Below are 14,391 nucleotides of genomic sequence, written 5' to 3' on the forward strand. Positions count from 1 at the left end.
CAGTGAACAAAATAATTTCAACTGTCATGTCCTTATGCACAACAGAACTTTATAAATGTATTCTCAACAAAAAGATTGCCAGATCAGTGTAATTTCTTTCCTTTAGATCATGACTAATAAAATCTAGTTAGGGTCAAAATAAATACGTAAATAAAAATAAAACTGTCACGTCCTTTTAAGCTCTTACTTAAAAAGGCTGGTTATAGACCTGAATACGTGTATTTTGCCATTAAAACTTCTGAAGGCTGGGGGGGTAGGGGGAATGAGTTAGCCTGATGATGGGTATTAAAGAGGGCATGTACTGAATGGAGCACTGGGTGTTACACGCAAACAATGGATCATGGAACACTACATCAAAAACTAATAATGTAATGTATGGTGATTAACATAATAAAATAAAATTAAAAAAAAAAAAAAAAAAAACACTTCTGGAGGCTAGTTTTACTGGGAGGAATTGCCCACAATTTGAAAACAACAGAAAAAAGACACCAGGATAAGAAGAGTCTTACGTGTATACGACCCAAACTCACGGCTCAACTACACCTATCTTTATAAACTGCGGTAGTCACAACAAAAGCTATGCTAACAACTACTTTACATTTGAAAAGCACTTCGTGATTTTCAAAGCACTCTCTAACATAAGTTCTGTAATTTGATCCTGATAACCTTTGAGACAGGAAAGCAGGTATAATTATATATAAATAAGAAAACAGAACTGGGACTAAAATTCTATCTTTTGAAGTATTTGTGGGGGAAAGAGGAAATTCAAACTACTGGCACTTGTAAAATAAAAAGCAAGTATCCATAATTAGGGGGAAAATAAAAGCCATTACTGAAAATAAAACCTAAGTCACTTTAAGCCTAAATGTTGGCCTCTGTCGGAAAATATAAACATTTAAGTTTAATGATTAAATTTCTCTTTGTTGTTTTAAAATTACAATATTAACGTAATCTCTTCTCTTCCAGTGACACGTAGACGTCAGCACTGGGGAGGCAAGTGCTTAAGAGGGCCCGACGGTGTCAATCATCTCATCCCCTGTCCAAGATGAGCATTTAGTCAATAGGCGAGAGAAATAAAGCTGACGCTTTAACAAAAATGCACTTTCCAAGGCTTCATAAATACATTATCAAAGGGATGTCTCTTCTCACTTACATCGCTTGTCTCTTTAATGGAATCTGTCAACTTCTAATGAGTCTGGTGTATGGAACAGATTCAGAGGAAGACACAGAGACAGACAGCTGTGAGGAACTTCACCTCCAATAAGCTTCAACGAACACATTAAAAGGAAAGCCATATGACAGAATGCGAGCCTTTGCTGTCATGACCCAGGAAAGGGGGAAGAGCAAAGACAGACAGATGAATAGGGACAGGCAGTGAAAAGATACTTAGAAAAGTATTTGAGCGTTTGACAAGCCACTCACTACGACTGAACGACAGATGGAAAATTTCTACAGCAGCTACTCAAATCCAGAGGGAAGGGAGTTCACTCTCAGACTGGACCAGTTTGACGCACGCTTCCCAATGGGGGCCAGGGGAAGTAGTAAAAAGAGAGGAAAAAGGACAGGAACTGGCAGCAAATTAATACTTTTTTAGTTGTCATTTCAAAGATTAAGCCTGAATTACATGGGCTTGACATGCAAAGGTGTAAGCACATTAAGATAATTTAACTGTCAGTTTACTTGGAAGATCAAGCTATAAAAATAACCTATCTTCTATATCTAGATTGTAAATATTTCTCTTTTAAACATACTTTGCCAGACTAACAGAAGAGATTCAGGTTAAGTAAGCCCCATGGGGCTCAATTCTCATGGGACAGGTAACAAGAAGACAGGTTTTCCTTTAAAAGATCTCCATTTTCTTATTGCATATTGAGCTCAGAGAGGTAGACATTCCAAACAATTAGAATTTTCAGCAGCCCTTTAAATGTGAGGGTATTCATTCTCTGACTCAGAACTAACTTTTCCTCTCTCAGAATTACTACCTCTGGTCCCTAACAGACCTGAAAGCTAATTCCTCTTCCTGTGTTCAGACTTATTTGAACCCAGGCAAAAATAATTCTGCTAAAAAGAGTGTGCTGATTTCCAGAAAAGGAAAGACTAAATGTAAAAGTCTAACTCAAAGCTCCATTTGGTTAAAGACCAAAGCATCTCCTTTCACTCTGGTTAAGGGGTTACTGGAAGTCAAGAGAGTTCTGAGTAGAGAAACACATTTAGAAACAGTAAAGAGAGCGTTCACTTTAGTAGAGCGAGTCAGCACAAAATTCTCAGTATCACATATGCTAAGGAAGTACAGCGATTGCAGTGTTATTAGATAGTGACCCATGTACCGCACACATTCAAGAGCAAGTAGAAACCCCAACTGGGGTCACACTCTCTCCCTCTCTTCTTGGATTTAAGGTCCTTAATTCTGATGCAAAAAATGATCTTCAACCTACAGAAGTGAAGAAAAGGATTTCTTGCCTTGGGCAGTTCAGGCTATCAGTGAGAATCCATCCGCCTAACTGCCCCAATCACTATGGCTAGGCCACAGGCACCTGCTGCGAGAGCCTCAGGGGGCGTGACCAGCACTCTCAGAGCAGGGCAGTAAGAGGCCCTGCCCTCTTGGAATTAAGCCCTAATGGCCAAAGCATCCCTTTATGCATGTAACGAATTAACTTCTTTATGATCTACAATGTCACTAGCTATACGCCATTCTCCTAAGAAGTGAGAAAACAGTCACTCAGAGTATTTGAGTAGTGCTCAATCCTGTCACAGAGCTCTGGCTGGGAAACACAATTCTAAATAATGGCTGCTGATCAGCAGGAACAGCATGAGCCAGACCCAAGCCAATCAGGCTCCTATATCCAGAGACAGAGAGGGGGCTTTGAATGTGTGCACAGTGAAAAACCATGGAAAGCCATAGCTAGGTTACTGAGAGAGTAAATAAGAAACTTCCTGGCACTAGCGGTGAGGAGGGAGCACAGGCTCATGATGCTTGTGCTCAACTCCTGTCGGCAAGGCTGGTCACATCTGGGTGTACTTCAAAAAGCCTCATCAGTCTGACGAAAAACTGCAATGGCAGAAGCCCTAGGGGAAAGGAGTACAACTTGCCTATCTCCAACAGTCTCGTTGATGCCATTCCCTTCTAATTCCGACCCTCTGAAAACTGCAGATGATTCTAGAAGTTCTAAGGTGACAGTCATCACAACGGTTCACCATGACACAGGACTCAGACTGTCATCCCTGAAGTAAAGACAATACATAACATACGCTGAGTTTCTGTCAAAAACCTTTCTCCTGGTTGGGAAGGGAAAAGGGCTGGAGAGAGAGATAAGAGCATCTGTGTCACCTAAATTAGTTTTTAGCTCTTCAGGTCTCTGCCACACCAAAATACGTATACATTAGAAAGTCAAAGAGTTAAAAAGAAAAAACAAAGAACCCAAAGGTTCTGCTCTCCCACTGGCTTCACCCTCCCCCAGCTGCCCTCTATGCTGCACGAACCCTAACCAACTGCTACTACAATATTCCAGGTGCTGCACCCAGAAATCCAAACTTCGGACTTGCTATTCATTGGTGGCTTCTAAGAAGAGCAAGTACCATACTGCTCTAGCCCACCATGTCACAAGGGAGCTGGGAAGGGCTACCACCTCGGCCCCACGATTCAGATGGGTGATGCCTTTACCACCAAAAAGAACCAAGCCAAGGACCTCTGAGGGGCCTTCCTTTTATAGAACGAAACAAGTGTTGTGCAGTCTAGCCCCTGACCTTCCCCAGAACCCCAATCTCTAAGAATTCCGAAGGCAACAAACAAAGAGAGACAATTCAGCAAGTGATAAGTAAATTCTACTGGGCAGGGCACCATAGCATTTAGAGTTCCTTTTCCATATTCTAACCGTCCACAAAGCACTTCCAGCCAGCCAGCCTGCTGGCCTACTGGCCTGCCCACCTCACAGGGGCTGTCTTTCCCCACATTTACCCTCTCGGCTTCGCAACTTCTCATGTTTCCTCCACACAGCGCCAACCATTTAAATCCTTATCCCCAAATCAAGACACATAAACTGTGAAAGGAGGGATTATTCCAACTATCCAAAATCTACAAATCTGTTTCAATTTCTGGTCATTTTAATTTCTAGAAGTCTGCCCACTGAAAGGTGTTCTGGACATAAAAATCCCACCCTCTCCTGTGCTCCCCACATTAGAAGAAATGGAAGGATTTTCCTATTTCTAAATGAGGCCACAGGATCCCAGAGTCCTGCTGCCCCGCATTAATCTATTCCCAAAATTCGTTTTGGTGGAAGATGTTATTTCTTGTTTTACTTTACTGGAAGGCATGATTTTTTTTTTTTTAAGATTTTATTTATTTATTTGACAGAGAGAGACACAGCAAGAAAGGGAACACAAGCAGGGGAGAGGGAGAGGGAGAAGCAGGCTTCCCATGGAGCAGGGAGCCCGATGCAGGGCTCGATCCCAGGACCCTGGGATCATGACCTGAGCCGAAGGCAGATGTTTAACAGCTGAGCCACCTAGGCACCCCTGGACGGCATGATTCTTAATCAAATACTCCCAAATATACAGATTCTATATACTATACTATATACCAGTATCTAGATTTTAACTAGATAGATACCCTTCTACCTACAAAGTGAAATTTCCTTCAAGTTAAATACACTTTCCAGAGCAGCCACTTCTCTCAAGAGTACCGCTAACTCAAAGAACCCTCAAAAGCGGATTTAATACCCTCATAAGCAGAGATGCCATTACATAAGAACAGAATATTCTAACTTTTTCTGGTCTAAGCCAACTACCCTCACTATTTTAAGCAATTGCAGTTTTGCGCCAGACATGATGAGGCTGTCCCCTGAACTTGGGCAGCTCACCAGAAATATCCCAAACACGCACAGTCTGGTCCAGGCTGGCTGACACAACCAGGTCTTCTGAGGGGTGAAACTGAGCACACATTACATAATGGTTGTGTCCTGTTAACACGCTGCAAGAAGAAAAGAAAAAGACAATACCAAATTAGAGGCAGGACTCAACAGACTCCTACACACTAAATACTACTCTCCATTTTTAACAGATAACAGACCCAAGTATTCTTTTTGGAGGCAAAGGCAAGTCAACCTAACAATTCTGAACTAGTAACAATAAGCAAGGTCAGATGCTTTAACAATAGTCCCCTTCTTTCCTCTGATGCTTCAGCATTTAAATATTACTAACTGCAGGAGACAGCTGTCCTCTCATATTAAAAATGTTCATATATCAAAATAAATGGAGTCCTAGTAATTTATACTGGAAACTACGTTAGATTTTGGTGGGATAATCCCTCTTAAACGGCCTCATTTTTCAATGGTCCTTACATCTTCATGAGAAGTTCAAGACCCAAACACAAAGCAGGATGGAGGTCTAGACCTTGACTCATGTTTCACGAGAACAGAACTGAGAACCAGCTAAAAGTTTTGTTCTAAAACCTAGTGATAGGACCTCCCTTCCCTGGCAAGAAATGATCAGAAAATCCAGATCGATACATTACTAACAAGATTGCCTCTGTATTTATCATTTTGCATGTGAAAGCATCTCACAAATACAATCAGTAATTAATCAGCCGGCAGGGCCCACTAGGGAAGGGAAAAGATTGCTCTGAAGGGAAGCTCATAAGGCAAACACTAGGCAGAACGAAGCCTCTCTCTCAGCCGCATCTTCTGCTTTACCAGACACAGGTTCTAGACTGCCAGTTCCACACCCGGATGGTCTGGTCATCTGAGGCGCTCAGAATCCAGGGATATTCCTGAAAGACAATCCAGACAAAGGGTTTCGACACTAAACAAATGTGTTCTTTCGGGCTCTGTAACCATTCCTCTCTTTGGAGGAAACCCCCCACTGCCGGGCATCTCAGCTGTACTAGCAAAGGGACCACAGCTTCTGATCCGCAGCCTCGCGGTCTCCTCCCCACCATTCTACCAGCTTTTCCACACCGGCACTTCCACCTGGAGATTTTAGAACAGAAGCCAGAAAAAGGCATAAAGGATTCTGAGAGACAAAAAATATATACCATACTTACTTTTCTGTGTATGTATGTGCATATGTGTATTTCTATTTATACACAGCTAGTCCTGTAAATTAAGATCCTATGAAAGGGTCTTCTCTCTTTCACTCTAGGATTAGAACACTGTTTTATGGTCTGACTCCTTGTCAGACCATCCAGTCTCAAAAAATTCCCATCCCAGGAACCAAAGCAAAAAACAACATGGAGAGGGGTGCCTGGGTGGCTCAGTTGGTTAAGCGACTGCCTTCGGCTCAGGTCATGATCCCAGAGTCCCGGGATCGAGCCCCGCATCGGGCTCCCTGCTCGGCGGGAAGCCTACTTCTCCCTCTCCCACTCCCCCCACTTGTGTTCCCTCTCTCTCTCTCTATTAAACAAATAAAAAGTCTTAAAAAAAAATAACATGGAGAAACAACGTAGCTATTTTAGAGTCTGTAAGCTCATTGAGAAAAGAAGGTATTTCCTATTCACAGTTGTATCTTCAGTGCTTAGCAAAGAACTTAATAAGTACAAGGCACACGTATACTTACTGAACCAAAAAAATAAAAGAAAGTTTTTCTAACTTTCCAACTGGATGGCAACTTGTTAGGCAGGTCTTCAGCACGTCCCTTATGCTGACGACAAACAATTCCTGCTTCACAGGGCATCTTATTGAGCGGTTATCATTCTCAAATGGTTTTTCTTTTTTTTTAATTAATCACATATATTTCTATTAATTACTTAACATCACTGAAACCCAGTTTTTTCCATCCATAAAATGGGGTTATTATAGACATTTCTGAGTCGAATGATTCTTTGAATCATCCTGTACATGCAAGGATGTTTAGCAGCATACCTGGATTCCATGCACCAGATGTCAGCAGCCTTCATTCCCTAAGCCGTGACAACAAAAATGTGTCCGGACACTACCACGTCCTCTGGGCGGCAAAATCCCCAGTGGTTGAGAACCATGGAAGAGGTACCTAAAACCATTCTGGCAATTCAGCAAGCATTCCATTCACACTGGGCCACCTCCTCCTCCAATCATTCTAGACTTAAAATAAAAGCAAACACCACAGGGTCTTACACTGCACATGATTTCTTCAAAGTCCCAGTAGTGTTGTAGGTAAAAATTTAGGATGAAAGGACCTGGAGAACGGCCTTAATAAAATGTATTTCCTCCATTTTGTTTTGTGCATTGAGAGAAGTTTCAGGCATCAAACAGAGAGCACGCTTGGCTTCATTTCTCATAAAGTGAAGTAGGTCCTCCAGGACTAAGTACCAGCAGGATGGCCTTGTCAACACCAGCCATGAGCTCACAGCAAAGCGTGCACCGTCTAAGAATTTTCTTTTTCATCATGATAAGTGTACTCTTTGATCCCCATGCTCTATTTCACCTACGCCCCCACCCACCTCCCTCTTGGTAACCATCAGCTTGTTTTCTATAGTTAAGAGTCTGTTTCTTGATTTGTCTTTTTTTCCCTTCGCTCATTTGTCGTATTTCTTAAATTCCACGAGTGAGATCATATGGCATTTCTCTTCCTCTTATTCTGCTTAGCATTATACTCTCTAGCTCCATCCGTGTCACTGTAAATGTCAAGATTTTATTCTTATTTAACACTGAATATCCCACACACTTCTATATCCATTCATCTATCAATGGACACTTAGGCTGCTTCCAAATTTGGCTATTGTAATTAATGTGGCAATAGACACAGGAGTGCATGTATCTGTCTGAATTAGTGTTTTTGTATTTTGGGGGTAAATATCCAGTAGTGTGATTACTGGATCATAGGGTAGCTCTATTTTTATTTTTTTGAAGAATTTCCATATTATTTTCCAGAGTGGCTGTACCATTTTGCATTCCCACCAACAGTGCACGAGAGTTCCCCTTTCTTCATCCTCACCAACACTTGTCGTTTCTGGTGGTGTTTTTAGCCATTCTGACAGGTGTGACATGGTATCTCACTGTAGCTTTGATTTGTATCTCGTTGATGCTGAGTGATGTTGAGCGTCTTTTCAGGTGTCTGCTGGCCACCTGCATATCTTTGGAGAAATGTCTGTTCATGTCTTCTGCACATTTTTTAACTGGATTATTTGGTTTTGGGTGTTCAGTTTTTTGTTGTTGTTTTCAAGCAGGCTCCAAACCCAGCATGGAGCCCAACACGGGGCTTGAACTCAGAACCCTGAGATCAAGACCTGAGGAGATCAAGTGTCAGACGCTTAACTGACTGAGCCACCAGGCACCCCTGGGTATTAAGTTTTTTAAGTTCTTTATATATATTTTCGATACTAAACCTTTATCGGATATGTCATTTACAAATATCTTCTCCCATTCCGCAGGTTGCCTTTTAGTTTTGTTAACTGTTTCCTTTGCTATACAGAAGCCTTCCATTTTGATGCAATCCCAACAGTTTATTTTTGCTTCAATTTCCCTTGCCTCAGGAGACATTACCTTGAAAAATGTTGCTATGGTCAATGTCAAAGAAATTACTGCCTGTGCTCTCTTCAAGGATTTTTTTTTTTTTTTAAGTAAGCTCCATGCCCAGCATGAGATCAAGACCTGAGCTGAGATCAAGAGTCGCCGCTTAACCGACTGAGCCACCCAGACACTCCTCTAGGATTTTTATGCTTTCAGGTCACATATTTAGGTCTTTAATCCATTTTGAGTTTATTTTTGTGTACAGTGAAAGAAAGTGGTCCAGTTTCGTTCTTTTGCCATGTATCTGTCCGGTTTTTCCAACACCATTTGTTGAAGAATCTGTTCCACTGTGTATTCATTCCTCCTTTGCCCAAGATTAACTGACCATATAACTGTGGTTTTACTTCTGGGCTCTCTATTCTGTTCCAATGATCTGTGTGTCTATTTTTATGCCAGTACCATACTGTTTTAATTACCACTGCTTTGTAATATAACTTAAAGTCTGAAACTGTGATACCTCCAGTTTTGTTTTCCCTTTTCAAGACTGCTTTGGCTATTCGGGGGTCTTTTGTGGTTCCATAAATTTTAGGATTGTTCGTTCTAATTCTGTGAAAAATGATGTTGGTATTTTTAAAGGGGTTGCATTAAATCTGTAGATTGCTTTGGGGAATATAGACATTTTAACAATATTTGTTCTTCCAAACCATGAGCATGGAATGTCTTTCCATTTGTCTCATCTCCAATTTCTTTCATCAGTGTTCTGTAGTTTTCGAGTACACGTCTTTCACTTCTTTGGTTAATAATTCTCAAATGTTTTCGCTATAATTTTTGCAATCATTCTAAATTTTTTTTAATTTTACAGAAAGAAATAAAACTATACTTAGCCAGGAAACTCTTATTTCATTATATTCTAACTTAATTCAAGAAACTTAGTCAAGAAACAGTACAAATTAAATCTAATAGCATAGAATTATAGAAAGATCCAGCCAGGTTGAGACTGGTTAAGAGGCTGGGAGTCTCCAATCTACGTTTAAGTCTGTCTTCTAGGATACCTGACAGATCAAAAGTAGAAAGCCTGACTAAAGAAACAGCCTCTACTGTACCCTAAAATCCTAGGATAGAAGTGCTTGATTATGTTAATGCTTCAAAACATTTATTAGCTCATCAAAATGGCATCTAACCTTGACCTCCCTCCAGACACACTTACTTAAAAACACCCCACATGGGATTAGTCTGCACACTTTTGTTCACGAGCTCAGCCAACCTGAAATCAAATCTCTACTTTTCCCTATAGAGAATCAATGCCTTCTTTATACAGCCCACTGAATCCAATTAAATTAAATTCAATATAACCCTGAGTGCTTCCTTTTGCAGAAGGAAACAAAGCAGAAAGGTCAACACCACACAGATTCTAGAAGAGCTACTCCAAGAACTCCAATAATTCTGTTATCAAAGCATGGGTTCTTGAGAAGCAAGTAGAAGATTCCCAGAGAAACTGAAGAATGCTCTACAACTAGAGCCACCATGGGCACTTACGTGATGGAAAAATGTGGTGCGAATGTAGTCTAAATGCCCAAGCAATGTGAAGAGACAGCGCCGAAGCTTGTAATTCCACACCTGCAAAGAGAAATCCAACTAAGCAATAGGACATAAGGGTCCTGAGCCTCAAAGAAGTTCAGGCTTCTCAATAAATACATTTGGTATTTTGGCATTTCTAAATAAGTAGGAACCTTGATAGGAAGTCTTGTTTAAGACCTGTTTAAGGTTGGAGGTAAAAAGATCAAAAATGAAAATGTAGGTCAACTAAACATATGGAGAGGGGAAAAAAGGCAAGGCTAGGGACGATTACGGAAAGGTTTTTCTTTTCTTTGGGGAGAAATCATCTCAATTTAGTAACGGGAGACAAGAGGTTTATCCGGGGCTTAACTCTTCTTTCTACTGCATAATTGTGTTCTTAGCTTGAACACTGACCCACAGTGCGTCACCTACTACCTTAACTCAAGATAAAAAAAGCTGGACAGATACCATGACTCTAAAGGAAACAATAATATAACATATGGTATCATCTTCTCTTAGACTGCTAACTTGGTGGCAAACGATGCCCATACATTCACGGTCTGTACTCAGCAGACTTTAATTCATCACTATGGAAAATACTACATTGCTCACCGTTAGGGTGAGCTAAGCAGAAAAACATCATATTCAGATATAAAGTTGAGCTAACTACCAAAGTACCAGGTATCAATGAACATAACTAAGGAAGACACTAAACCAGGACCAGAAATGTAAGCACACACTCCCATCCAGAAAACCTCCCAAAAAGTGCAAAATTATGATGAGGTCACTTGGCTTTTTTTAAACACTTTAACATTTAAAATTTTTTTTATAATCTACCCCCAAGCCAACCAGTTACTATTCCTTTTTTACTGAAAAAAATTTAATTTTCTTTTGTAAATTACAAAAGGTAACACCATTTCCTGTAACAAATTCAAACAACTGGAAAGTATGATTGTCCAAACAAGAATGCAAGCTCCCTCAAGGCGGGGTCCTTGTCCACCATGCTCAACACTATACCCCTAGCATCTAAAACAGCCGCTAACACTTAGGAGATGCTCAACAAGTATGTGCAGAAATGAGAAAAGGTAAACGACATGAAACATGAAAGTGAAACGTGAAAGTATCCCAATACTTTCACTGTCATCTGTTGAATTATCTATAAATAAAATACATGTACACAATGGAGTTTGAGTGTCACACAAAAATTAGATCATACCATAAATACCACTCTTTAACTAATTTTTTCCCCCTTACAGAGTTCAGTGTTTTAAACTTCCACATTTCCAGCTCCAAACTCTCTTGACTCCTTTATAGTCCTCCACCAAACTCCAGAACTGTGAATCCTTAAAGACCTGCAGGGTTTCTAGACTCTGGCTATCTGTGGCTCCCTGTGGTAACACTGCACACCGAGCTAGCTAATTCCTTTATTTAATGCATTTATTGAAATACAACTCAAATCCCCCCAAAATTTATCCACTAAAAAACACAGAATTCAATGTTTTTAGTACTTTCAGAGCTGTGCAACCATCACCACCACCAATTTTAGAACATTGTATCACACTCCCCCAAAACTATACCCAATAGCTGCGACTCCCCATTTCCTTCCAACCCCTCCAACCTCAGACAACCACTCATCTACTGATCTGCCTATCTGGACATTTCATATAAATGGAAAATAGTCCTTTTTAAAGTATTAATGATTTGGGGAATAAATCTTTTTTCTCAAATGTCACCTAGTCTTTCCTTTCTTAAACAGATTATAAGGAACCCAAGTTAACCATTCTTGATAGTCGATGGTCATCAATATAAGTGACAAATACTTTACTAAAAATATTATATGAAGTGATATCCCTAGGAGCCTTTGAGGTCTATCACGTGGTTTGAGCTTCCACAAGCCGCCCCTAGGATGCAGTGCGAAAATCTAAAAAAACAGAAAGAACGGTCCTTCCTACAATTCTAAGGTCTCTTTTCTCTGTGGGCAGCCATCACTTGTCACGCCTGTCACCTAAGTTATGCTGTGTGATCTAAAACAGAACTTTCTGAGCTAGCTTCTGAAAAAGTTATCTTTTTTATGAAGTAAATTTCACTGGTTTGATTGGATACACATGCTTAATGAAAACCTGTGGAAGTAAAGAGAAATTTTTTATTTTTTATTTTATAGGTTCAAAGCCTCTGGCTCCAGTTTTGCTTTTATCAGTCAAGCTTCTTCAAAGAGTTGCCTATATTCTGCTGCCTCCCTTTATATTAAGGTGCTAGGATCACTAACATCTTCCTAATTAAGCAATCCAAAGGTTACCTGATCCTTATATATTCCAACCAGTTTCTCTTTCCCCAAATTCTCTCCTTCCTTGGCATCCAATAGGCTTCTGCTTCTTCCCCTTGGTTCATCTCCAACCTCTAAAATCATTCTTTCCTATATTAACTCTCATTCAACATAATCCCAGAGGGACACCTTCTACCACCTCTGCTTTGGCTCCCTCCTTCATGAGGACAACTCCCAAATATGACTCCAGTGCAGACACATCTCCACAAACTGCCCCTTAGGTACCTCAGACTCATCAGTATCAAGATGGTCTTCATTACCCGTCTGCTGTGGACTGAATGTCTGTGTTCTCCCCCCAGTTTATACGTCGAAATCCTAATGCCCAATGTGAAAGCATTAGGAGGCGGGGCCTTTGAGGGGTGCTTAGGTCATGAGGGCAGAGCCCTCCTGAACGGGATTAGTGTCCTTATAAGAGAGACTCCAGAAATCCCTCACCCTTCCACCATTTGAAGACACACAGAGAGAAGGCAGCCATCTACAGCCTAGAAGAGGAACCTCACCAGAAGCTGACTAATCTTGCACTTGCAGCCTCCAAAACTGGGAGAAGTTTCTGTTGTATATAAGCCACCCAAGCTGTGATGATATTTTGTTATAGTAGCCCCAACAGACCAAGACACCATCCTCCCCCAGCACTCCAGAAAACTTGCACCTCCTCATTTTTCCTTTCCCCGTGAATGGTACCCAGTGACCTAGGCTAAAAGCCTGCAATAAATGTCATCTCATTTGTTTCCCCTTACCGTCCCTCCAGCAGACTCACTGATGCCCTTCCTTAAGCTCTCAATTCCATCTCTGTCTCCATTCTGAAATTCTACCGCCTGAGGTCAGGCTCTGCCCACTACCACTCGGGCTTTTGCAACAGTCTCCTAACTGGCATCTCTACATCCAGGCTTGCCCGCTTTAGCCAGTCCTTTCTCTAGACTACCACCCAAGTAATCTTAAAAAAAAAAAAAAAAAAGTGAACCTGATGTCACTCCTCTACGTAAACCCTTGTAACGGTTCCTTGTTATCTGTATGATGACATCCATGCTTCTGAGCACTGCAAATAAGTCCTCCAGGATCTGGCCCCTCTCATCTTCTGGCTCTTCTCTCACATTCTCTCCAGAGTTTATTCACGTAAAACTAATTACATTTCTCAGATGTATCCAGCTGTGTCATGCCTTTCTGCCTCTGACTTGGACTGTCCTTCCTGCTTTCACTTTGGTTATCTCTCTATTGTATCACTCAACAAACTGTACATGCTATTATTTGGGGTGTATATGTATCTCCTCCATTAAAATCAAAGCTCCTTGAGAACAGAGATCAATTTCTTATTTATTTTTGAATTCCCAAAAAAATAAAAGTGTCTGATGCTACCACTGTAAGTATTCAATAAACGTTTGCTGGATAAGTGCCCCTGATAACATCAGAAGCCTGAGCTCTGTATGAATGCGATGTTCTGTTTTTAGTCCTTTCCACAACTGCCAAACCCCAAATCCTATCCTTTACTCCTAATCATAACAGACCCTCTTTATACCTTAATCTTATAGTCATCTCCTCCAGAGACAAACAATGGCTGCTGCTTATGGAAGTCAATGCCTCGCACTGGACCTGGGGAGAAAAGCAGGCAGTATACGTTAAAGAAAGCCGTACTTCCTCATCTCTGAGGTGATTCTTATTCAGGATCCAGCCCATCCTTGTTCTCTAACCCTAAAGAAAGCTTAAACTCCTCCAGAAGACAATAAATACTTATATCTCTTTAATTTCCTCCTAGAAATTGTTATCTTACCATCATGTTCATCAAACTTGTCAATAAGGGTACACATCCGATAGTCCCATAACTGGATGACCCCATTGTGTAAACTGGTCAGGATCCAGGGTCTTTTGGGGTGAAAACTGAGCCCTAGGGAGAAAAAACAAACAAACAGGGAATGATCCAATGAGCTAAGCATGGCCCACAATGGCACCCCGTCAATTCGGACAGGAAAAACAAAGAGCTAAGTTAACCCTAGGTTCATACACTCATTCACTGAATGCCAGACATTATGAATTTTATGCTGTTAGGTGCTGGATTTTGTTACATTGCTTTAAATATTGCTAGACTTTGTTTTAGGA

The 14,391-nt window shown here is 40.8% G+C and overlaps 1 protein-coding gene across 3 annotated transcripts in view; it reads right to left on the reverse strand.

The window, feature by feature from the left end:
- The window catches only part of COPA (COPI coat complex subunit alpha), a 50,416-nt gene that overhangs the window by 32,954 nt on the left and 3,071 nt on the right, over window positions 1–14,391 (reverse strand). For 2 of the 3 annotated variants that reach the window (XM_027610023.2, XM_027610022.2), the window contains exons 2-6: window positions 14,066–14,179; window positions 13,814–13,887; window positions 9,957–10,037; window positions 5,688–5,764; window positions 4,857–4,966 (exon numbers count right to left, since the gene is read on the reverse strand). In XM_027610023.2, coding sequence (XP_027465824.1) covers window positions 4,857–4,966; window positions 5,688–5,764; window positions 9,957–10,037; window positions 13,814–13,887; window positions 14,066–14,179 — 456 coding nt within the window. Of the gene's footprint in view, window positions 1–4,856; window positions 4,967–5,687; window positions 5,765–9,956; window positions 10,038–13,813; window positions 13,888–14,065; window positions 14,180–14,391 lie in introns of those variants that run through there. The other variant, XM_027610024.2, reaches the window with a different exon arrangement.

Source organism: Zalophus californianus, chromosome 10 (genome assembly GCF_009762305.2).
Source record: "Zalophus californianus isolate mZalCal1 chromosome 10, mZalCal1.pri.v2, whole genome shotgun sequence".
Classification (NCBI taxonomy): domain Eukaryota; kingdom Metazoa; phylum Chordata; class Mammalia; order Carnivora; family Otariidae; genus Zalophus; species Zalophus californianus.